At 40.2% G+C, this 25,958-nt stretch overlaps 2 protein-coding genes across 3 annotated transcripts in view; one reads left to right on the top strand and one right to left on the bottom strand.

The window, feature by feature from the left end:
* Positions 1 to 1,691: 1,691 nt before the first annotated feature.
* Positions 1,692 to 5,285, top strand: LOC117807353 (histone H2A.Z). The gene is made up of 5 exons (XM_034676611.1): positions 1,692 to 1,826; positions 2,064 to 2,141; positions 2,267 to 2,380; positions 2,479 to 2,608; positions 4,742 to 5,285. Exons 1-5 carry the CDS (start codon positions 1,824 to 1,826, stop codon positions 4,801 to 4,803), a joined length of 387 nt encoding a protein of 128 aa, XP_034532502.1. The 5' UTR covers positions 1,692 to 1,823; the 3' UTR covers positions 4,804 to 5,285.
* A 15,799-nt stretch (positions 5,286 to 21,084) lies between these two features.
* The window catches only part of mllt3 (MLLT3 super elongation complex subunit), a 54,650-nt gene continuing 49,776 nt past the window's right edge, over positions 21,085 to 25,958 (bottom strand). For both annotated transcript variants that reach the window (XM_034676505.1, XM_034676504.1), the window contains one exon: positions 21,085 to 23,507. In XM_034676505.1, coding sequence (XP_034532396.1) covers positions 23,376 to 23,507 — 132 coding nt within the window. In that variant the 3' untranslated portion in view covers positions 21,085 to 23,375. The remainder of the gene's footprint in view (positions 23,508 to 25,958) is intronic.

Genomic DNA, 25,958 nt, shown 5'->3' with positions numbered 1-25,958 from the left:
TATTGTTATTAATATTATTATCATGTTTATTATTATTAAATTCCAAAATTATATCCTTAAATATGTACTTCATTCATTTTCTTCCATATCGAGGCTATTAGGACTAAATCAGTGAAATAATTCAGTTTTTAGTGTGAACACCAATGGTGGACAGTAACAAAGTAAATTTACTTCAGTACTGTACTTCAGTATATTTTTGAGTATCTGTTCTTTACTTGAGTATTATTTTTTAGGGATACTTATTACTTTTACTCTATTACATTCAGAAGACATTTATTGTACTTTTGACTCCACTACATTTCTATCAGTGCTCTAGTTACTCATTACTTTTGATTTGAAGTCAGATCATGAATTCCCTTCTACTTTCTGAAATCTGATCCTAAGACAGTAAAATGTGTTTGTGTAGTTCTGTTTGTATCAGTGGTTTAGTCATACCTGTATATCGTGCATCTCCACAGTTGAACGTGGAGCAAACACAGAGCATTACTCAGATCAGACAGTTCATTTAGAGGTGGTAATGATGGCTATAATGCTCCACCTGAGCACCCATGGCCATATCTTCAGCCCGTGTTAGAGGTTTTTGAAATGAAGAATGATAGGAATCGTTTGAAATGTTCTCCCTGTTTCCCATTCTGCACAAACACAAAAATTCACTGTCCAACCTGAGAAAGTGTGTTTTTATTTCAAACTCAGTTGTCTGTGCATGGAGTAACTTAGTTGCTGTTTCTATTCCATGGTACAGTTTTTAGAGATTCCAAGTTATGGTTTTTAAATAAACATAATGTAAACAAATGTACTCCTATGCATTCTTGACTGCATTTATGTATTGTGAAGAAGGAAACCACATTTCTGTATTTCAATCTGTGATGTAAAACTGTGGAACAGTCTCAATATGGAGCTACAGCAATGTCAGAGCATAATCCAGTTCAAGAAGAAGTATAAAGAAATGATTTTCATGAGGTACAAGGAGGAAGACAAGTGTTGAGAATCATGAGGCGCTTACTTTTGATTGCAGGTGTAAATATGAAGATAATATATGAAGATTTGACGTGTGGGAGCGCACTAGTATAATTCCAGAAAAAAGAGAATAAAGGGGTAGGATTAGATGAGTTTTAACTTCTTCCTACTCCTTTTCGCACATTTAATGTAAAATGTTTCAGTGTTTGCTAATAGAACTGATTGATTTCGTTTCTTTTGAATAATAATAATAATGTATGTATGAATAACTATTTCTATTTCCTACTCTTATGTTTATTTCTATTGTACTTCTACATGATCGAAATAAAGACATCAAATCATCAAATCAAAATAAAACGTTTTGAGATTTTTTAAGAAGTACTTTGAATACTTAAGTATCTTTAAAAGGAAGTACTCCAGTACTTTACTCAAGTTATAATTTGACAGAACAACTATCATTTGTAGTAGAGAACATTTGATCAGGAGTATCAATACTTTGACTTAAGTAATGAAGACGTGTACTTTGTCCACAACTGGGCAACACAAACTTGTTCTGTCAATATGAAAAAGACAAAAGGGAAAAACTATCAATATAGGAACTACATTACCCATCACTGCTTTCAACGGAATTGTACCACTTTTCCCGCACACTGAGGTCTCTTCCCTTTCCATTGGCTGAGCTCCATAGCAGGAAACACATCACAGAGTGTGATTGGCTGATACTTTCCCTGCAGTTACCCGGATGAAAGCTAAATGTATATAAAGAACAATTGCAGGCGGGGGTTGTAGTTTAATCCAACTGTCGGTTCACGACTAGAAGAGATTCATTTTTGTGCTGCAGCGTCAGAAATTAAGACATTTTAAACATGGTGAGTGTGGGTAGAAGTGATGAATATGAGCTCCACAATGTAAATGTGAAACAGGAGCCGGTGGGTTTAATGTCTGTGGTTAACTGTTAGCAAGAGAGGTAACTGTTGTACTAGCCTAGCACGGAGCTAACCTCTTGAGCAACAGTCAGTCACAGAAACACACCAGGCGCTCAAACTGCAGGATTGAAGTGTGTTTTTAATCGACGGTGCTTTACTAACAGTGTGTGTCTCTTCCAGGCTGGTGGTAAGGCAGGAAAGGACTCAGGAAAGACCAAGACGAAAGCTATTTCGCGCTCGCAGAGAGCCGGGCTCCAGGTTCGTTCAGATCCATTCATTCCCTGTGCTAAGCTAGAGGTGGTCCAGCTGGCGGCCGAGAAACCCCACCGTCAGACCACTGAACCCTTTGTTTGCCCGCACTGATGTTTATCTCTCCTCTATAGTTCCCCGTGGGTCGTATCCACAGACACCTTAAATCCAGAACCACGAGCCACGGTAGAGTGGGAGCCACGGCAGCGGTGTACAGCGCGGCTATCCTCGAGTACCTCACCGCCGAGGTACATGTCCCCTTTATTTACCTTTCAGGTATGTCACTGTGGAGGTGCTGGTGTGGTGTGTGGCCTGACTGCATGTCTGCCGTCTGGCCTCGTTTCAGGTCCTGGAGTTGGCAGGAAACGCTTCAAAGGATCTGAAAGTGAAGCGTATCACCCCCCGCCACTTGCAGCTGGCCATCAGAGGAGATGAAGAGCTGGATTCACTCATCAAGGCAACCATTGCTGGAGGAGGTAAGAGCACCGAGTCAGGACTTAAAGCTGCTGTTGGTAGTCACAGAGTAAACATCTGTTCAGATAGAGGGACTTCGAATGTCAACACTATCCCTCCCAACCAGATTTCTTCTTAGCCCCCCAACACAGATCAGCGTGTGCAGTCACGATAATGCCGGACTCATAACCAATCAGGACGGAGGATTGGAGATTAGCTCTCATTGGTCCGTCATAAAGGGAACAAGGGGAATAATAACATTGCTTGATACAAAGGCATTGGAAAATGCAGAGATTTTGCAATAGTCTCAAATGACTTCACTTACTGATGAGTACTGATGGGCATTATGACCTTATCTCCAAACCCAGCAGAAAAAAAGAAATGTTTTTTGACACAATTCCGACCAACAGCAGCTTTAATACAGATACAATTATAATAAGTTTAGAGATTTAGAGTCCAATTAAAAAAATGGCACTCCCACTGAGGACTGACTTAAACAGATTATAGATAACAATAACACTGACATGTAACGCCCTCTGCAAAGGTAAACGAAACACTCCTTCACTCCTGAGTCCTTCCTACCCTCTGCTCTCAGGCCGTCAAACTCTGATAGACAAAGAATCAATACTCTATTATATGTCGTCATATTGTTAAGTGCAGTGCATCCTAAGAGTCCTTATTTAAATTGCTTAAAACTTTTAAAACTGTGTATTGAAGTCTTTGCCCAGCCCTCCTCCTGTGTGTTTATTATTCATGAGGCCACATGAGGGAGCCAGCAAGCTTCTTCATGTGCTGATTTATTGAAAGCAATGATCTCCAGTGTCCTTAAAGTGTTATTTGTGCTTGTGAGAGATCTTAAATTCTAAATTGGGGTTTAGAACATCTCTAAACACTCTCCTTTCATAAACTTAAAAGCAAAAAGGGAGGGAAAATGGATCATATGAGTTTAAGGAATATAATTACAGGAAGGATGGTAAGCGTAAGGCAATGTGCAAGACATGCAAAAATGTGTTTTAAACTTGTTTTTCACTCAGTCTGAGAGTCTAACATTTGATTTAAAGATGGGTAATAATAATAATTTTATTTGTAGAGCACTTTACAAAACCCAAGTTACGAAGTGCTTCACTTGGGCAGCAAAATAAAACAGGCAGATCATAAAAACACAATTCAAGATAAAGAAATGAAACATATTTTAAAAGATATGAAATTCCCCTAAAGGAATAAAATGTATGAGGACATGAAATGAAATAAAATTCAGATAAAGACCAGGAAGGCTCTGCGATAAGTGTGTTTTAAGAAGGGATTTTAAAAGCAACAATGATCCGCTCAAACACTTTTTAACACTAATATTGGTAGATTGTTCAATAACTGACATTTTAAGACAATCATGTTATGATGCATCATGATAGGAGTAACTGCAGAAAATCTACACACAGAGCAGGATTTAGTCATTATGTTATTCTCGATTTAATATGGGGAATCAGTTTAGAGCGTCTTACTATTTTAAAATTGAAATATTGACTTTTAGTGCCACTAATGAGTTCTTGTACCGCACAGATCAGGCCAAAGCAAATTGCTGCATCTTAATTTTGTCCCAACCTGATGAAAATATTATACAAAGTGATTTAGAATAAGCATATTAAAGCATAAGCCTACTTTAAATCCACATTTACATTAAGACTTATAATATAAAAAGTTGTTTGTAGTAAGTGCATTAAATATCATGTGCATTGTTCCTGTTAAATGTTCAATTATTAGATTGTATTCATAGTTAGAGAATCTGACAATCTAGTGTTTACAGTTGCATCTCATGGATTGTATGCTTCAAGGCTCTTGTCTCAGATTATAGCCCAGAAAAGTTGTACCTGGTGGGAGTAAACCTGAGTAGAAAGCAGACTTGTATTATTCAGATATTTAACTGATTTATTTGACTTTTGGGTGATGCAGTAAAATGACTTTTAAAAAATACTTTCATCTAAAATAAATAGAACAAAATTTAACAATTACAGAGTGACAATATTTAAAACTTTTCTTTTTACTCACTAAATCAAGGTCAGTCTTCAGTCTGTAATCCTGAAAGTTTTCATGCTCTAGTTTGAGATAGTCCACGTAGTGTTGCGAGTCTTAATATGAATTTTTCCTCCCTCTTTTCTCAGGTGTGATCCCTCACATCCACAAGTCTCTGATCGGAAAGAAGGGCCAGCAGAAGACCGTATAACTTGAAGTGCTCTGAAAGTCTGCATCAAGCGGTTCAATGTCTTAGAGTAGAACACCTTTTTAGGAATTGTTTGTATGGTTGAGCTTGCATTTACTCACCTGGGGTATTTTTTAAAAGTGGCTTCAGAGAAGCTCATTTTTTGTGTTATGGGTTTTTTTTTCTGGTGCTGCAGTTTTTGTGTTCAAACTTGCTTTCGTGGCGTCCATGTTTAAAGTGATGTTTTAATAAAGCTCTCGTTGGGCATCTTCTGTTTGTTTCAGATTTGTTATGTTTATTATTTCTACACTGTGGTTGTTTCACTGAACACTGGTGTGGGAGTACGCGTTTACCTGTGATGTTCAAAGACCACAGCCTGCATGTGGGCAGAGTTTCAGTCTCATTAAGCTGCATGAGCATGTTATGAGTTCCCACTGGACTGAGATGAAATAACACGACTGTCATTTTTTGAAGGACTAATAAAGACTGGACTTGTGCAGCCAGAATATTTTGCATATTGTGATGAATGGAGGTGTTATTAAGAGTGTTGGTTCCCAAGTTCTTAAACTATTAGAAAATGTCTTACAAGTATATAAGATGTTCTTCATCTTCCTCTCAACAAATACCCTGCAGAGTCTCTACAGGGTGCAGGTCTGTTGAGTTTCTAGCCAATCATGCATTGAACCATGTGGTGGAAGTTTTGGCAGTGTGGGCAGGTGCCAATCTCCATAAAGCTGGTCAGCAGATGAAGCAAGAGATGCTCTAAAATCTCCAGGTGGACACTGTGTGGACTCTGGACTTGATGAAACACAGATGACATGGCACCCCAAACCATCAGACTGCAGAGATGTCACTGGACTTTAAACACCTTGGTTTCTGTACTCCGACACCAGCCTGTCCAAAGGTCTTGAATCATCTTTTCTTGACACTCCTCTCCAGACTGTTCATCCCATGTGGCAACCTCTGGCCACGAGATATGAAGCCAATGCAGAAGTGTTGAAAACTGTAGTTCTTTGAGTGTCCACTTGAGACTGGTTCTGGAAGTATAGGTAACCACATACACACAAATTCAAAAAAGATCTTTACAGCAGAAATAAACATGTTTACAGCCTGGTACATAAGATGGTAATTTTGAAGATATTAAGACTACAAGTTTTCCATAATGAGAGGTACAGCTGACTTGATTGACAGACATGAACAGACATCAAAGCCCGCCTCTCTGTGTCACACCAGCTCGGCAGCAGTTATGTTGAGTTTAACATTTCCAATATGGCTCCCGCCGATGATTGGCTTCAAAACAGCGCTTCAGGAACAGCTGGGTGACGTCGCGGATACAACGTCCATTGATTATACAGTCTATGGTTCATCCCTGTTGCTTGGGTCCCCTTTTTCTTTCCAGTCAACTTTCCTTTGATACAGCTCTCTGTTGCTTACCCATCTTGTGGGTGGTGTCAATGATCGTCTTCTGGACAGGTGTGGTTGCATACTCTGAGTGAGACTAAGACATACATGGTGTTCAAACCGTTTGAATTATTGTCGACTCAAACTTCAGAGATGTTTTTTAGGGTTATACATAGGCCGTAATTATCAAGTTAAAAAAGACACATTTTAGTTTACATATGAGTACAAAATATGATATTTTCACTTTGTTAAGCAACTGATGGAAAGTATGAAAATTTTAAAATATATCTAAGAGTATTTCTGGTTAGAATTAAAGACAAAAAAAGTATTAGTAAGAGGATTAAACACTATGAGTGTACAGAAGTTTGAGAGGACTTTGTCACACAGTACAACATGAACTTTATAATATAGGACTATAAAACAGGAATATAAAATAACGCAACCATAAAGAAAACCATTTATTGGTACAAAACAGTCAAGAAGTTAAAATAAATGTAACTCTTCCATTTTCTTTGCCTTAATATGAAAATCTAAAAAAAATATTTGACAGCATGTTTCCTCAAATCTACCAATAATTAATCAATTTAATATTTTCAAATATATATATATATATATATGGAAGATTCTTAAAAATTAATCTAAAATTTGAATTAACTCAAGCTTACAGGAAAGGTTTCAAAGGACCATCCTTCAACTCTTTAAATAATTGAAGTAGCATTAACTCGCCACTAGAGGGAGACAGAGCTCCATCATAGGCCTGGTGGGACCTGTCCCCTCTACCTCTGACTTATGGAGCCAATATTGATCAAAGATTAAACTCATTATTAAAGTCTCTGATTGAATGGTATCATTAAGTCTTTAAAAGCTGTAATGTGAATTCAATAAAGATATTAATATAATAAACATTGCCTTATCCAATAATTTACATGATTTAATTTCATAATATGGATAACATCTAAAGCCTTTGTGATTAAAACAATTTCAGAAATAAAAATAAATATGTTCTTAATTTTTTTTAATTTTGCTCCCCTGTCTTCCAAAACTGTTTTCTTTTGGTGGCCCCAATCCTCTTCCATAGATTGACATGAGAATACAACTATTGAAAATCAAATCCTCCTTTTAGCGCTCCTTTGTGCCAAATTTAAAATCACTTCCTTCACCTGTTCCTGCTACACTGAATGCAAACTTTTTTCACATGGCTCAGTCTGTATAAAAATATGGATGACATGAGAGCTCCAAAAGTAAAGTCTAAACAATTAAAGCTCCTCCTACTTGCCAAAGCAAAAGTCATAAACTCCGCCTCCTCCATGTAAACAGTTGGGACATGGGTCAAACTTAAAAAACTGTAAAATCGAAACACAGGTCAAATAAATGTTTGTCAAACATGTTTTTGTCTTTATAGTTAGTTCCTATCATGCTGATTTATGTCACAGTGTTCATGTTTCTGAGAAGTTTAGTTTGAATTTGTTAAAAGAGGGGGTGTGACGTCATGATGGCGTGATGAGGCTCCTGCAGCGCTGTGTGCACCGGATTATCAAAGTAGAGGAGGAACGGTGAGACTTGAAGTTATCCACTGCTCCTTGAATTCAGCTGGCTGTTTGGTTATTGGAGAAAAGCGGCATCCACTTTCAAAACGTCGAACCACAGGTAAGTCCTGATCGTCACAACACTTCTTCACTTTCTCCATCTTTCAGGGTGGCTCCTACAGGTAGTCTCATCTCATTTCTAAATACAGTAAATGAGCGTATTCCCCAAATGTGGGACTGTTCCTTTAACATGTTGTTTCTAAAAGTTCCCTGGGTTCAGTTTCTTCATCTGCTTATTTTCATGAACTCTCCATCGAGCTACAGCGGGTACAGGAATCATAAATTCCTCTTTAATTGAGGAGTGACGGAGCACCGGCTTTCAGACTGCAAAACAAACCTGTGTTCCTCTCCCTCTCTGTGTACAAGAAATCAGACGTGACATTTAAAAATAATTAAGAAAACTTCACGGAGGGACACGGACGCGAAGTGCACGCAGCTCCGGAGCTGGACCTGCTGGCTTGTCCAAACTAATCAAACCTGCAGAGGAGGCCGAGGTCCTAAACCAGACAAATGAGTCCAAACAGAGGCCGAGCGCTCCGCTCACTGCGCCTCATTTATGGGGAAATAATGAGAGCAATAATTAGCAAACTGATCCCATATGCGTCAGCACCGAGACTCACACTGGTCCGAGTCGGATTTACTTAATCATGAGGGGTCAGAGCAGGTTCCCCTGGACTGGTGCAGACATTTTTTAACATCATTCAGGGTCACATGAGGTCACAACGCCACAACAGGTGAGACTACACGGAGACTACTGCCAGGTTTTAATTCGGAGGCTGCATTATTTGATGTCGGCTTATATCGCCGGATCTCCTGATTCGTAAGCTCCTTCAAGTTCTCTTAATTTCTTCCCAGGATGCATCAGGTGCATCCTTCATGACCCCACATATCCCATGATTCTGTGCATGCCACATCAGGGTGATGATCTCTCGTTTTGATTTTCAGCTCAACGATACAAACTTCAGAAAAAGACAGATGCTCCTGCATGATGATTCCTTTTCAAGTTCAGCACGGGGCAGTTTCCTTGCAGCTCTTTCTAGAACCACCTGGATCTAGACCTGCTGCCTGAGACCATGTCACCCAGAGTCGTGCCTCCACTGACTCTAAGAAGAGTTGTAGCCCTTGAACATTTGAACATGTCACAGAAATGTTTTAATGTCCTCAAACTAACTTCATAATTTCTCCTTTGAGTTATTTTCGGATTCCTGCATGTTGTCAAAAGCTCCAAATCTGCACCAGATTTCTCCCTTGAACTGTCGTGAACCGAGCATCAGAAGCCTCACAGGGATCAAAAGCCTCTCCTAAATTCTCAATGGGTGTAATGAACTTCAAAATGTGCTGGGCTGATCCATAATTAACCTTCAGAGTCTTTAAAAGCCCGTCAGCCCGCTCGTCTGCTGATGATTTGTTGCGTGGACCCAGTGAAAAGAGGAGTGCTAATGAGGCCTCCTCCAGCCCCCTCCTCCCGCTGCAGGCGGGCAGGGCAGCACTCGACCATTGAGTCACTCAGAGCAGAGGGAGGGGAGGGGAGGGGACAAGGGAGGGGGGTGCTCTTTTTAATTTGGTTCTAATTAAAGTGCAGGAAGTGAAACAGCAGCACTCACCTGCAGGCTGCAGCCGCTCTGGAAACCATTAGCACATCTGGACTCGGTGGATGGATTTAGAAATGTAAACGTGTGTTTTAAAGAGCTTAGAGCGGCACATCATCATACGTATGATGAAGCTTTGACTGCGCTCTTTGGGTTGATATGAAGGAAATGCTTAGAGTGCTGCCGGAGAGCTTTCGGTTTTTATGCCCTTAAACTCTGAACTCTGCCCCTGGACATTAAAACTCAGAGTTCTTTAAGTGTTTTTAAAGTTAACTAAATACTTACCTTTTAAATCTAGATTTTAACTTTAAGTAATTTCTTTTTAGCCCTGGACTACATTACTATAATTAATAAGATTGGTTTTGCATCATTTTTATTTGAATTTATTCTATCTTATTTTATTTTATTTTTTAAAGATATATTTTTGGGGGCTTTTTTGCCTTCATTCGATGAGCTGAAGAGAGACAGAGAATGTGGGGAGTAGAGAGTGGGGGAAGACATGAAGGAAATGGTCGCGGCTGGGAATCGAACCTGCGACGAGGACTGTAGCCTCTGTATGTGGGGCGCTGAGACCGCTAGGCCACCAGCGCCCCTATTCTGTCTTATTTTAAGTTATTTTGTTTTTTATATTATTTTTCTGATATTTATCTGATCTTATTCTATTGGTTTTAAAGTTAGGATTTTTAATCTTATTTTTATGGCATTTATCTAATCAGATTTTAGTGATTTTCTTATGATTGTTTTACATTTTAATTTTATTACTTATTTTATTGCAATGATTTTTTTTGTGATATCTATCTGATTTATTTTATTGAATATATTTTATTTATCTTATCTGATTTCATTGTATTGATTTTATTGTGTTTTCTGGTATTCATCTTATTTCATTTTATTTACCTAATATTTATGTATTTTTTATTGTTATGATTTTTTTTGTGATATCTATCTGATTTTATTGTAATGGCTTTATTAAAATGTTTCTCGTATTTATCTGATATCTAATTGATTTTATTGTAATGATTTTATTTTACTCTCTGGTATTCATCTAATTTAATTTGAATTATTTAATTTTAATAATTTTACTTTTATTTTTAAATATTTCATATCACTTTCCTCTATCATGTTTTAGCCTTGTATCATTTTATCTGCTGCTGTATTCTGTCTCTCTATTCTTTTGGGCTGCATCCTTGAATTCATGAAAGATACTTTATAAATAAAAATTAGTTGAGTGATGCATCGAAGTTTACAGTCAATTATCAGTGTAAAATCTCAGGTTACTGCATGTTCATTAAATGTCACAAATCATGTGCTGATGGATGCTTCAAAATAAAAGATCGAGCCACTTCTAGGTTTCTAAAATACAAATCTCAAAGGCAGGAACTGAACCGGAGTGTAAAAATCAACTGGATTAGACACCGATCACAGATCAGACAGATTTATTGATTGTTTCTGTGCTTTTAATTTAAAGATTGAATCAGCTCGGGAGGGGAGGGTGTAGTGATTAACTGCACGCTGCTGAAAGAGCAGAGAGGACTTGACAAAGATAAATACTTTAACATGTCTAGAACAAAGAGATCAGAGGAACCACTTTGTCCACAAGGGGGCACCAAAGTAAACACAAACCAAAACTTCCTTACTGTAACTTTAAAGTTTTCACAGGGTTCCTACACACTTTTAAGTATCAAATTTTAAGACTTTTTAAACACCTAACAGAAGAAAATGAATACTTTTTTCTACTGCAAAAAACTGCAATTTACACAGGTATGGTAAATTTAACTACAAATCCAAAGTTCAATGGATATTTTAAATAATTTATTAGTCACTTCACAATCATTGTTTGCCCCTGAAAATAAGACTTTTAAGATGTTTAATGGCTTTTATTTTGACCGTATTTAAGACATTTTAAGACTTCTAGAGGATCCCTGTTTAATAAGAGAAACAGCGCCATCTGCTGGTGGATTGAATGAGGTGTATGCATGATGACAGAGTGTAACGGCTCTTATTTCCAGTGAACTCGTGCTTATTTGTAAGAGATTATTGTTTCAGGGACAAAAACATTTAGTTGGGTGGAGAATAAAGTCAAAATGCCGATAAAAAAAGAGGGTTAAACTTCAGGTTAATGTCCCGGCATCCATGGAGAGGAGGATACTTGGTGCTGAACTTGCAGGAGCTAGATTACTGGCTCCTGTGTGCCGGTCTTTAGTTGAAGTTTTGATATAAATATCACAATGACATAACCTTTTCTCTGCTTTTTTATCTTTGCATCAAGGTCCGGCTCACCCTTTTGGGATTCCAATGTGCATAACCACCCGCTCACTCTACATTATCCCACTACAGATGTAAACAAGTTGGCGCAAAGAGGAAAGAGGAAACTGTAGGGATGCAGGCTCACACACTGATCATCCAGAGACTTCTTCATGGTTTCCTGCAGCTGCTTTGTTTTAGACCTCAGCTGAAGTTCCCTGCATGTGAGTGAAAGCTCCTCCAGAGCAGAGAGAAGCTCAGCGTCTGATATCACAGTTAGAGAGAAACGAGGCGGCTGCAGGGAGGGCTGGGAATTGAAGTGTTTTTCTCTCTCTCTCTCTCTCTCTCTCTCTTCCTTGTTCGAGTTCAGCCTCGGGTCCATGTGGTGGCAGGTGGTTCAGAGCAGCTGAATAGGCGGCGGTCCAGACTCTCCTCCTCGCCCATCACACATGGCTAACTTATCAGAACAGACACAAAGACGGCAGCGACGACACTCAGCGCGCCTGTAATCTCTGTCCGGGATGAGACTTTGATTCTCAGACGCTTTCAGAACATTTGTCCTCTTTTTTTTCCTCCTCTTTTCCTGTCGGGTTGTGGCAGCTTGGCATTGTCTCTAACTGTGTGTGTGTGTGTGTGTGTGTGTGTGTGTTTGTGTGTGTGTGTGTTACTGTGTGTGTGTGTCACAGACGGGGTGGGCTGGCAGGGGTCACGGTTCGCCGGCTCGCCTAGATCCATCAAGAGGAACAAAGCAGGGGGAGAAGGAGCAGTGCCAAGCCCCCTGAAATCAAAGACCAGGTTTGGGATTGGGATCTGCTCCAAAAGGCTGGACCCATTTTGCTGGTGCAGGGGGTCTCAGGGAGGAAGAAGAGGAGGAGGAGGAGGTGGAGGAGGAGGAGGAGGAGTAAAAACAATAATCAAATCCAGCCCAGCGTCTGAGGTCCGGGCCGGTTGGGACAGCATCGCTCCACGTCCCGGCTCTTTGAAGTCTGCTTGCTTTTGTCCTTTACATAACTTGATCTGATATTTGAAAGGCTAATTTGTATGCATTCTGTAAGGAGGGGGGGGAGGTAGGACCCGCCACCCAGAATTCCTCACAGGGAGCTGACAGGAAGGTCAACACGATTGTCCACAGGGGGAAACGGGGGACACAAGAAATCCAAAAGCATATGATAAGTGTCTTTGAGTTATTGCAGCTCTGTGCAAATTTGATGACAAAGGCGGAGTGGTCAGGGGGCTGAGATCTGTCTGCAGACACAGAGCGGGCTTTGGTGGTCTTCATGTCGCTGTCAGACGACTGTAGACTGTGACTGTATTTGAATTAACTCTGACAATGAGCCTCCTTATACTACACAGCGTACCTTATTCATATTTACAATCCTCACTTATACAGCAGAAGGAAAAAAGTGCTGTGAGGAAGAGTTGAGACCAGACTTCAGGTGTGAAAGGAAGGGAGCAGTTTTAGGTGGTGGTATCTCAAAATGCACGTTTTTTTAACACTACATGTGCTGACAGAGCTCTGAGGTCAGCTTAATTAACTTGATTAAAGTCACTATTTATCCCGAATTTTCCTTCACCAGTTTTACTGTAATCTTCAGCACTGTTACCATACATTCTTATGAGCTGCTGCTGTTGTTGCTGCAGTAGTTTCTATCCTACGATGGCTAACGAAAGCAGAGAAACATCATCTGGAGAACCGTGCTGCAAATTCAGAAATATGTTCAAAAGTCCAAAACAAACACAGCAACGGAAACATGCTGCAAAAGATTAAAACAGCTGCTAAAACGATGCAAAGCCTAAAATACATCTGCAACAGTAAGATGTAAGATGCTCAAGATTTCTGCCTGTCGTGGACGTGCCAGACTCCAGCTGCTACAACTACTACTATCCATCTCACCACTATCATCTCTCTCTCTTCATCTCCCTCTATCCCTCTCTCCAACACGGTCTCAGCAGATGTCTGTCTTACATGAGTCTGGTTCTGCTGGAGGTTTCTGCCTGTTCAAGGACGTGTTGAGGATGCATTGCAGATGAAAACAGTGTTAACAGTTTTACATTTTATCTGACACCACCTGTGAACTAGTCGTGGATCATTTCTATATCTCTCTCTACTCGTGGCGTTTGCGTGGTGAGCAGCATCTCCACACCTAAGAGAAAGAGAGATGAAACAATGTTAGGACAACATAAGAGTCTCTTTAGGGGGCACTGATTCATCCAACATTTATTACTGTTGATCCCTCTTTTAGGACCTAGACGACTTCAGAGATTTTGTGCCGTCTCAGCAGATATGTGTCTAACATGAGTCTGGTCCTGCTCAAGGTTTCTGCCTGTTCAAATACGTTCCAGACTCCAGCTGCTACAAATACTATCCGTCTCACCACTATCATGAGTCTGGTCCTGCTGGTGGTTTCTGCCTGTTAAAGGAAGTTTGTCCTTGCCACTGTAACTTGCTAAATGCTGCAAAGTGCTCTGCTCATGGTGGATTAAGATGAGATCAGTTCTGTCTCTAAGATGGGACTGGATCTTATCCTGTCTTGATGTTGGGTCTTTGTTAATAATAGAACATAGAGTACGGTCTAGACCTGCTCTGTTTGGAAAGAGTCTTCAGATCACATTTGTTGGGATTTGGTGCTATAGAAATAAATATTGATTGATTGCTCATGTGAAGCTGTGCTGTAGCCTGGACTGTAGCCTCTGTACACGGGTGCATTTAAACTTTGGGGTGTGCTTTGTAACCTCAGTGTAAATGTTTGATCTAGAACAGATTGTAAATTGTTTAAATCTGCTATAGAGAGAAAGAAATCATCAGTCTAAACGAGCTAGGATGTCATCATGCTGCCTGCTTTTGCTCTCCATACAGGCATGCTTTTCCTGCAGACACCAGTATACAAAGCTTTAAGACTCAAACATTTCTGCTGTGAAGATTTTTGGATAGTTTGGACAGGCAACTTAAAGACAGGACTTTATTTATGGCAGGGATAAAAGCCAGCGGTTTATAAAAACATCTCTCACCTCCATCACCTGGATGTTACACCTGCCTCAGTGTGAACGGCTCTGAAGGAAGGTGTTTTTCTCGGAGCAGCATGCCCTCAGAAAGAGAGAGGAGGGAGGAGAGACTTTTCACCAACCTTGAGCTTTAATGACTTCCTCGAGGTGCTTTTTGACTGCCGTCCAGAAACTCTGCGGGGGGGTCGGGTGGTGTGTGTGTGTGTGTGGGGGGTAGGGGGGTCTAGCCTTCCTCCTCAGACTTGGCCTCGTGCCAGGGTGACAATCAATGTCTCTGTGTCTCTTCTGTGGGAGATTATTTCGAGGGTCTCTCCCCCTCTTTATGGTAGGAAATGGTATTTGGAGGCTCAAACAGGATGTCCTGCTGGCTGGTCCGGAGTCTGAACCCCCCCTCCCACCCCCCGGGCTCTATTCTTCCTTTTCACCCCCCTCTCCTCCTCCTCCTCCTCCTCCTCTCCCTCAGCTTTCATTCTCTCAGAGGGAAAAAGTTTAAATTAATCCAGGAGTCTAAGCAGCCACTTTCTTTTTTTCTGTCTCCATTTGGAAATCACAAAGAAACGTCTCTGCCTTCTGTAGGTCTGCTGTCTGCAGGAGAGGAGGCCAGAGGAACAAATTAATACAGCATGGCTCCATTTAAAGGTCCAGATACCAGGACCAGGGAACAAGCTCTAAAACCGGATTGTTTCCAGTTCATAAAAAAATGTTTGAACCAGAATAAAAAGAGACTCAAACCTAAAATTTAGTCGCCAGTCCAGGACGCAAAAATCAGACTTAACAGAGCAGAATCAGGAAACTAGAAATTCAAAAATGACAAAGGAACAGCAAAGATGCTCGGCATATAACACAAAGATGAACCTGTACAGAAGAACAGAAACACACTGACTCCACACTGAGGGAGCTGTGGCTTGATTACACACAGGTGAGACCAATCAGGACGAGAAACGATCAAGTACAGAAGTGAAGAGTCTGAAACAAGAGGAGAGGGGAGCTTACAAAATGAGATGGACTTTGTCCGAAGCAAAAAATCTGGATTATATCAACGTGTTGAAGGTAAGACTACCAGCGTCTGCCCGTAACGTACTGTAAAACATGACATAACCAGAAGTAAGAATAAATACTAACATTGATATTAGAGTTGTAAAGTCACTAGCTAATATAATAATCAAGAATCAACCATCACTGTTTGACTTACACAAGCAGAAATACATCCAGCAAGTTTCACCCATCTACTGTAGCAAACATGGACAGCACAACAGCTTCTCAAAAGTGAAGCCAAAACAGTTACAGTGCCCCCTGCCGACTGGCTGCAGTATAGATCATAAGCCAGCTAGATCTTGCCATGCTGATTTGTGTTCAAGGAGGGGATGTGACATGATTGACAGCTCTGTTGACCAATGAGGCTCCTGCAGAGCTAGGTGCCCCAGATTATCAGGGTAGAGGAGGAACGGTGAGAGGAAACAAACATGGTTTCTGTCATTATAGTTAGTTCTTATCATGCTGATTTACGTCACAGTGTTCATGTTTCTGACTGGTTTAGTATGAATTAGTTATTTGATGCTATAAAAAGAGGTATAAAGGAAAGAGGGGCAAATTAAATGTCTATTTTAGATTAAACTTTTCTTCAGAATTAAAATTTTTTTCCTGGAATTCTGAGATCAAAGACGGAATTATAGAACTGTGCCTTTAATCTCACAGGCAGAATTCTATTCCATTATCAACGCCATGATTGACAGCTGTGTTGACCAATGAGGATCCTGCAGCGCTGTTTGCACCGGATTATCAGAGTAGAGGAGAAACAGTGAGAGGAAATGTAACAAACACTAACACAGGAGTCATTGAACTTTCCATAACCTTGAGTGTCTGCTTCAAACCCACACAAGAATCTGTGACGCTGTGGACTGGACCCACCTGAGGACTGGACCCACCTGATGACTGGGCCCACCAGTTTTTACAACAGAGGGGGAAGATGCACCCTACATATTGATAAACAGTCAACAGCTTGAAGTCAAAGAATCACTCTCAAGATGAGAACAGTGACAAAGAGAACTCTGGTGCAGTATTTCCTACATAAACACACCTCTGTATGCTAACCCTTTATTAACATGTGCAGACGTTGGTGAAGTAGGCCTGTACGCAATTACCCCAGCACTTTAAATTAACAGGCGCAGGGCAAATGTGCAATTTACAATAACGAGTATGTGCAATAAAACAGCACTTTAACACTCCGGCATTTTACCTCCCGCCTCATGCACCTGATTCATTTTATGCACTTTAGCTCTAACGGTTCCTACTTTTGTCTTGACTTTGGTCTCTGCATGTTGTCTGGTTTATGTACATTTTTTATTTTTCATGTAAACCACAAACCTGACAGGGACTATGGATGTAAAATAAGCTTAAGGCTACAATCTGGCACATTTAATCGCACATGTTCATCGATGTAAACGTTCCTCTATTCCAAATAGTGAAAACAATCTGTCCTCATAGTGTAGCTCTCTGTTGCTTCATCCTCCATCATATCGTAAATGTTACACGGAGGCTTTCACAGCATGATTTTGATGTTGTTTCCTGCCTCCTGAAACTCATCTATATGGAAGAGGATTAGGGACACCAGAGAAATAAAAAGTTTGAATTTTCGAGGAACAAAACTCAACATTTACGAGAAAAAAATAGAAATTTGCGAGTTTATAAAGTCGTACATTTTCAAGAAAAAACGTAATATTTCCGAGATTATAAAGTCGTACATTTTCGAGAAAAGACTTAAAAATGTCTAGTTTTTAAAGACGTTATTCTGTGAGAAATCAAACACGAAATTTTCGAGTTTGTAAAGTCATACATTTACAAGAAAACTTTGAATTTGTAGAATGTTAACAAGCTGCCCTTTGCCCATTTCATTGCATCATGGACCCACTTGACAGCCTTATCATATTGTACTTCCTACTTGGACTCAGAATCAGGAGATACTACTGATTTTAGCCCAGAATCATCACATCATTACAAGCATCCAGACTTCAAATGACATTGCTGTACATTGGGTCTGTCCAGAGGAAATCAGCACACTGATCTGGAGGAGGTGATTGCAGTTATCCAACAAGAAATTCACGTCAGTGGGCAGATGCAAGGATATACATTTTTTTCTCGAAAATCTACAACTTTATAAACTCGAAAATGTTGAGAATTTCTTGGTGGCCCCTAATCCTCTTCCTTACATCTATCCCTTGTCTAATAGAGAAGGAAGAAGACTTCACACATTGGTGAGAGCCCCTCTGGTGAAGTTTTAGAAGAAAAAAAAAAATGCGTGACCACAAATGAATAACTAGGGGCCACAAAATAATAATTAATAATTATAAGTAACCATAAAACAAATAGTGGCTACGAGATTATTAACTTGTGGCCATAAATGAGTTATTGTCAATCATGTCCATGTAGAGACTGATATAAGGGGACCCTCCGATGACATTTTAGAAAAAATAAACTTAGTGGCCACGAATTTTCTATTTCGTGTCCACTAGTTATTAAATAATGGCCACACATTATTTTTTTTCTCAAATGTCACTGGAGGGGCATTGTAGATCAGTCTTTGCGTGGGCATGACTTACAATAACTTATTTGTGGCCAGAGATTATTCTTTGTGACCACAAAATAGTAATTGTTGGACACAATTTATTTTATTCGTGGTCATGAGTTATTGATTCAAGGCTATAATTATTTTTTTTCGGGAAAGGCTCCATACGTTACATTCTCATGATATATCTGACTTTGACTCCCTCTGTTGGGCTGTGTCAAACACCAAGATGAATACCATGTGCTGAAACACTCAACTCTATTAACACTGTTTGCATAAAGACAAGGGCAGACAAGTTAACACAGGTTCATATGACGCCTACAGACGACTCAACGGCGTTAGGATAAAACTCTGAAGTTCGTCCCCGGAAATGCTGCTGCAGGAAGGTCTGCTCGAACATCCACTCAGCTGAGATATCTGCCTGATGGTGGCGCTGCTGCTGCTGCTGCTGCTGAACAAGCTTTGTGGATAACATCCTGAGGATGAAAACGGAGTGAAGCGGCACAGATTTGCAGGAGGTCTAAATTTAGGAGAACACCTACTAACTCCTCCACAGAGCCTTTTTTAAGGTTTCTCCTGCAGTCAGCAGAGCGGCTCGATCCTGTGCAGGCCTGCTCAGATGTGTGACACGGAGACTGATGAAAACATGTGAGAGTCTTCCTCGCCCACGAGAAAACCTGGAAGACTTCCAACTTTTCTTCTATCAGACCACCCACCAAGAGCGACGGAGAGCGAGCATGCCGGGCTCAGATTCTGTCATCCACTACAGCACGGAGATCATCCAGGAATGTGATCACACTGTTTCTGACCTTTATTCCCTTTTCTCTGTCATTATGCTGGATTAAAGTTTCAGCAGCTCTGCCTGTGAGGTAGATTATGATTTATACCTCCACATAAAAACATTTCATTCAGGTCTTACTCTTTCTTTTGTCACTCTGCATACCATCCGTTCCCTTCGTAGAGAGAGAGCTTAAGCTTCATTCATTCTGACAGCTGGGCCTCCGTGTTTCGGCTTAATGTGTCACAGAATCTACAATTTGAAAGTCTCTGTGTTTGTCAGCGACAGTGTGTTGACTGAAGTCATTTAGAGGAGAGGAAGGAGAGATGATCAGAAGAATGAGGTCATGGTACAGATCTGTCTAAAATACAACCACAGATTCTGCAGCATCGATATGGGCTCATTTCATTGGGTGGTTTCTGGAGTGATGAATGTGATCTTGTCTTTATATTGTATTACTCGTCTTTCTTTGTGAAGTTGACCTGACACGGCCTGAAGACGTGTTGATCTGTGTTTGATTCCTGCCTTCATGATGACGTTTGATCCAGCACTTGTAAAAATAATTTCTTGATGTCTGTACCCTTCACCTTGTTTTGTCTTTCTTCCTGAATTTGAGAACATTTTTTTATTTGGTAAGATATTTTGAGTCTTTGTTGATAAATTAGCGCCATTCAAGTGTATAAAACACTTAATTTTGCATTTCGTGTTGCTCGACAAGAACTCTGGTCTACTCGCGTCTTTACATTAACTCTACATGTAACTCACTTACATAACACTAAATCTAACTAAAACTAATGACAACTAAAACTTCTCTAGAAATGAAATCAAAGGTCAAAACAAACTAAAAATAAAACCTAACTTATAAGTAACTTGGTTAACACAGCAGTGAACTCAATTTGTCAACAAGAATCGACTTTCAAGCTGAAATAAAAATGTTTACAACCTGGTGGAAAACAAAATTTGGTCTCAGAGCTCAAATCTTTGTTCATAAAAACTGTACAATGGGTACATTTTTGTATTACTCATCTGTTTGGAATATATTTAGGCTAATAGTTAGCATTCTCATGGTCACACCAAACACAAATAAAATATTTCTTGTGAGTGAATTACTTGTGAAGTTGGTGTAATGATGCAAGTTCTCTTCGGTGGTACGAATTGCACGATTGGAGCAAGTTACACAAGAGAATGGGGCAAATTTTCGATGTGTTCAACGGTCTTCTTGCTTCATTCACTTATTCACGAGGTCTGAAAAATCTGATCTTCGGTGAATCATTCGAGCCGTCGTGGCCAATCAGAATGAAGTCTCTCCAGTATGATGAGATCAGACCAGTGCAGTTTCATACATCCGGAAAATGGAAGAAAAATGAATCGTCTTCGTGCCGCTACCCCAAATTGTATGACACCACCTGTTTTTCTGTTTTTGTTTTTTTTACAGAACAAGAATAAAAAGGAGCTTGCTTGGAGGAACGTGAGTGAGGGGGTCAGATTATCTGGTAAATTGTGAAAACCTTGGTCAGTCATTGATTGATTGATTGATTCCAGCTGTTAGGTGTACCATATGTTCATATGATATTGCTTTTTTACTTCCACATTGGTATCTTAGTTATTTATTGTATCATTGGTATGCCCCAGTGACATGGTTTCTTATCTTGACAGTGGGCATGTTATTGTATGTTGGCATGTTGAATGAATGTATTGTTTGTGAGCAGCACTACACTTCTGTCCAAGACAAATTTCCCCCCGGGGACAATAAAGTTTATCTTATCTTATCTTATCAAGTTAGTATAGCCGGCCCCTTGTCTTTTGGTACTCTTGTGCATGAAAATGGAGACAGTTATTCGCTCGAATTAAACAAACACAGAACTTTCTGGCGTTCAAATACTTGAGTAAAAAGAGCAAAACATTTTATTTGGTGAGAATATATTAGGTGAATGTAGAGCTGACTGACAGGCGGCACGATGTAGTCAGCAACCAAGTTAGATGGAGTCAGTGTTTCCAATATGGCAGCCATCGTAGTTAAGCTTCACAACGCCTCTTAAGAAACAAATGAGTGACGTCACTGAGTCAACCTTTACGGACACCACACAGTGTTTAAAGATGGAGCACAAATAAAGCTTGTTAAAATAAAAATCCACACATTGGTTAATAAGTCATCTGTACATGATACAGAATATTTATTGAATGTCATCAAAATACACAAGAAACCAGAAGACAGAGCACAGGGTGAAAAAAACCCTTTAAGGTCATTTGGAGAGTGATAACCATCCTGCAGAAGTGTCCTCTGTAACAAATCAAACGTCTCATTGGAAAATTAATGCTGAGCTTCAATTTAACAACTCCCACTCCCACTGAATAAATAAAAGATATTTTTTTACACCCGTAACAGCACCTGTCGGCCAACAGTCCCGTTGGCTCTTCATTTGTTTCAATTTACCCAATGACATGTCACACATTTCAGGAAAGCTAACAGAGCTCGGTCTGTCGTTCTTTGTATCAGATTAATTCGCAGTAATTCATCTGGACTGTGTTTAGGCATGTGTTGTTAGCCCTGTAGCAGGAAATCAGCCCAAACAAAGCTCTCTTTAAGTTGACAGCAGGGCCTGCTGCAGCACATTACTCCGGGATTTGGTATAAAAGTATTTTTGAGAACTTTAACCAGCGTGATTTGTGCTCAGCTCGATGCAGCAGCCTCTCATATCACATTTATTTAGTGCTAAAACATGGGAACAAACCACTGCTACAGGACGCATCACACTGTGCAGGTTAAACGCCAATCTGTGTGCAAAGTACGTTTAGTACACATGGATGTGAAAGTAAGATGAAACTGATGTTCTTGTGATGTTCTTGTAATTAACGGTTCTTAAGTTTGCTGAAATAACAACATCATGATGCAGATTAGTCAAAAGTGATAAGTCAAGCTTTGTCAGGTCTGTCCTCAAGAGGAGAAGAAAACTACTTTTACAATGTTTGTTTGTTGAATGGAGTTCTATGAAAGAGGATTAGAGACACTGATGTTTTTTTTAGGTCTGACCTTCATGGAATGTTCCTTTTTTCCTAGAATTCTGAGATCAGAGACAGAATTCTGGAATTCTGTCTTTGATCTCAGAATTCTAGAACACCTGCTGTTGCTCTCCATACAGACCGTTTTTCCTGCTGACCCCTGATTGGTGGATACTACTCAGACTACAGACAGAGACCAGAACCCTTCTCGGACTAGAATCCAGACCCTGAGATTCAACATGTTTCTGAATCAGAATCTGTAATTACAGGTTAGTTGTAGCTGAAAGTAAAAAGCTTTGTCAGGTCTGTCCTCAAGAGGAGAAGAAAACTACTTTTACAATGTTTGTTTGTTGAATGGAGTTGGGATCCATCATTTCTGATGCATTCCAGGAAGTCATGAAATCTAAACGCTGATTGTCTTTAGTGACAAAGCATCAAGCAGATTTGTGTCTCAGTGTAAATGTTTGCTCTAGAACAGATTGTTAGCTGCTCTTCATGCAGATATCATCCAATCTACCACAAGCTTTCTTTACAGGAAACAATGTAAATGTACTATGATTTGTTGTAGTTTGGACTCTTCCTCTTTAAAATTGCTCTGATCTATTTAGTTGGTTTAAAAGTGGATATTTCCAGTTATTGGTCCTTTTCATGATGTAGAGACAGAATGATTTTCTATGACCTGCTAGTGAACATTCAGAAATTCTAAAAACAGCGACTGTAGAGTCAGATTTGTTGAATTTGTCGAGCACCATTCAAGTTTGGCTCATTATCAGTGTCACAAGATTTTTGGATCTTCTGCTCGGCTGCAGAAAGTTGCTCGTCTGTCAGTTGGAATCTTTCAAACAGCATTGCTAAAACAGAACTGATAATAATTTTGTGCACACATGCAGGAAGTCTTTGCAGACTGGAGGTTAAGCTCCAATCCGGCTGTGGCAGTTTTTTGTTCCCATTGAAGTGATCGTAGTGATCCAAACACAGGCCTGTTGAAGTGCTTCACTTAAGTCTCATTCTGCTGCTTTTCTTTTATGCAAACACACTCCCACACACACACACACGCGCACACACACCTGCAAATTAAATTCAATAAATAAGACTTACAATGTTGTAAGGCAGTTTTGACCATGCATCTGTCACAATGAACAAGAAATCCAGAACAAACTTGGTAACAATATGCACATTCATTAAGAGCAACAAGGTGGCCATTCCTCACTTTGTTTAAAGGCTTCCTGGGTGATCACCTGATCGACAGGACTCATCCCCACCTCACCTGGCTCTGATTCTGCAGCAGGACGGCCTCTCCGTCCAGAGACCTCAGTACAACCAGCAGGCCGGACACACAGCAGCCGGACCCAGCCACAGCGGGGCTTTTGCATTGCATCCAGAGTTTATTCAAGAAAAATCAAAAGTCTGCGTGCAGCCAGCTGCTCAGAGCCTCAGGACAGCCCCGATGTTTCCAGGTAACTCTGCAGTTTTCTGACTGTGCTTCTGTCCAAGGAGCAAAGGTCGAAGTCAAAAGTTGTGTTTGTGATGTGGAAGTGTCCCGTCTCTTCGATCAGGTTCACAATCTAGAGGAAAGAGAGCACGCTGGGTCAGAACTGGATGCTTTGTGGACTGGATGCATGTGCAAGTAAATTCAACATTTATAACAGGAGCGATTTTATATATGTACACGTTACTGCAAAGATCCACCTCTATAACTCATCTCACAAAGAAGCTACGACATCAGAATACCTGAGCGGTTGTTATGAGTGCATCTAATCTCCATCCGTGAGTGCGAAGTCTTATTGGCTTTTGTTTTGTATTTCCTTTGAAGTGTAACCAGAAAACAAAGTCAGGACATTTCAGAGTTATCCTTGTGATTTCCCAGTGTTGTGTTTTAATGATTCATGTTCTGTGTTTTCTTTGTTACCTTTTTTTGTGTTCTTTTTGGGTTTAGTATGGTTTTCAGTGTTTTATTTTGTAGAATAGTCTTGTGTGTTAACTTTAGTTTTACTACCTGTGTTTTCCCGTCTTTGTGATTGCTTCACCTGTGCCTTTTTGTCCTCCCCTGTGTGTCCTTACTGGTTACCCAGTGTGTCTATTTAGTCTCTGTGTTTCCTCCCTTCTGTGTCAGTTCATTGTGCTTGTGACGTGTGTTTGTGATGTGATCTGCAGTTCCTGTATTCCTGTGTCCCAGTGTTTTTTGTTTAGTTTTATTACGTTTTGTTTTATCTCTTGGTGTTTATTAATTAAATACGTTTTATTTTGAATCTGCACCTGGGTCCTCCCCCTCGTTTCTTCACAGTCAGACCCCCAGCCTCGACTATTTGATATGTCCACCACACTCTCTACACCCCACATCTCCTGTTTCTCCCCAGCTGTCCTATAAAAGGCAAAATCCTCCTCAAAAAATCAAAAATAAGCTCCTGTTAATGGCAGCCATGATGTTCTAAAAGCTCTACTACCTGGATGTAAATGAGCACAGGTGACAGATGTCATCTGGTAGCGCGCCATGGTTTGCTAACCTGCAAGAAGGACTGAAGGCTGCTGGAGCTAGCTCTGCTGGTGGTAGACAGACTCTCGTACGTGGTTCCTAACCAGCAGCAGGTCTGGTTTTTATAATCCTGAACAGCTCGGAAAAATGTATGCAACTTTTATGTCAATCATTGTCGCAGGAATGGGACTGAAATGACTGACTCCAACCTGGTCAACAAAGTGTAACAACTCTGCAGACTTTTGTGCCAATTTTGAAGATTTAGCCTCCAAGCACTCCTCCGAAGTTTAAGAAAACAACATTATAAGTTGTTAATGGACTGAGCTTGTAGTCAGAGTACAGATTCACCTCACAGCTACCAAACTGTCTTCAGATGAACCCTCTGCACCACAGCCCTCTGAGATGTGCTCTGTGGTTCTCAGCAGTGTGCAGGAGAGGCAGAGAGTTAATCATTTCCATCTCTTGTAACAGGATGTGGAGCCAGTCGCTGAACTCTTCTAGATTAGTCTGATTACAGTCGGCGTAAAAGCTGTGATGCTGTTTTGGATGGGATTTCTTCTTTCCTCTGAGTCGGCCGTCTCGTTAGAGGAGCGAGGCAGAAGTTGGCAGCCGCTGCCAGGAAGATCCACTAATACGGTCACATGAGAGGCCTCGCCAATATAAGCAAGAAACACAGAGTCTCTCAGGTGGACCGGGGTTAACCAAATAATTCATTGCTTCCAGATGAAGCTGCAGATTGTAGAGGATCTGTAACAGATCACAGCTCCTCTTTTAAATCCCAACACAGCTGACCAGCAGCACTGACATGTACTACACTGAGATCAGTGAGAGCTGTGGACATCAGCCAAAACATACTGCAGTTTTTATTTCAGTGGAAAGTTTTCAGGAGATGATTTGGAGAGATAATTTGAAGGCAAAACCTCAGATCCGACTAAAGATTTTCTTAGAGGAGATCTTGTATTTTATCTAACAGAGTCCATGTGTTACATTCACTGATGGAAATATCCCTGAATCACTTTAAACAGAGCTGTTTCAGATGCTCTGATATAACACTGGTGTTGTCCTACAAAATACAGTTGCATGGTGCCCACTTAAGTTTATTAAAGTTATTAAAATCAATCCAGTGTTGACGACTGAATACCTCTTAAAGTTATCTAAACCTCAATATTATAAATTAAAGATAATAAATGATGTAAAATAAAAGCTCAGGCTCAATATAGATGATACTAATCCATAAAAATATCATGATCAGCCCAATACTGATGTTTGAGACCAGATCTGAAACTCCTGACTTTCCACCACTGCAACAACCACTGCTGTCAAAACAATAAACAATAAAAAGAGAGCAGTAAACATAAACTTTTTGTGTTATGCTGCATTTTAATGTTTTGGGGTTGCAATGTCTGAGCGCCCTCATCTGGTTCCGACACTTTTCAACTTGTTTGAAGACGATCTGGAGCTATTCTGCATGACGTGGGGATGTTTTTTTTAACTGAACGAGACGTTCTTACTGGCTCAATCCAAAGAGGAAGCTTCTCTTAAA

The sequence above is a fragment of the Notolabrus celidotus genome, chromosome 23, assembly GCF_009762535.1.
Source record: "Notolabrus celidotus isolate fNotCel1 chromosome 23, fNotCel1.pri, whole genome shotgun sequence".
Classification (NCBI taxonomy): domain Eukaryota; kingdom Metazoa; phylum Chordata; class Actinopteri; order Labriformes; family Labridae; genus Notolabrus; species Notolabrus celidotus.
The sequence above is the reverse complement of the archived record's forward strand: the minus strand, read 5'-3'. Positions and strand labels throughout refer to the sequence as shown.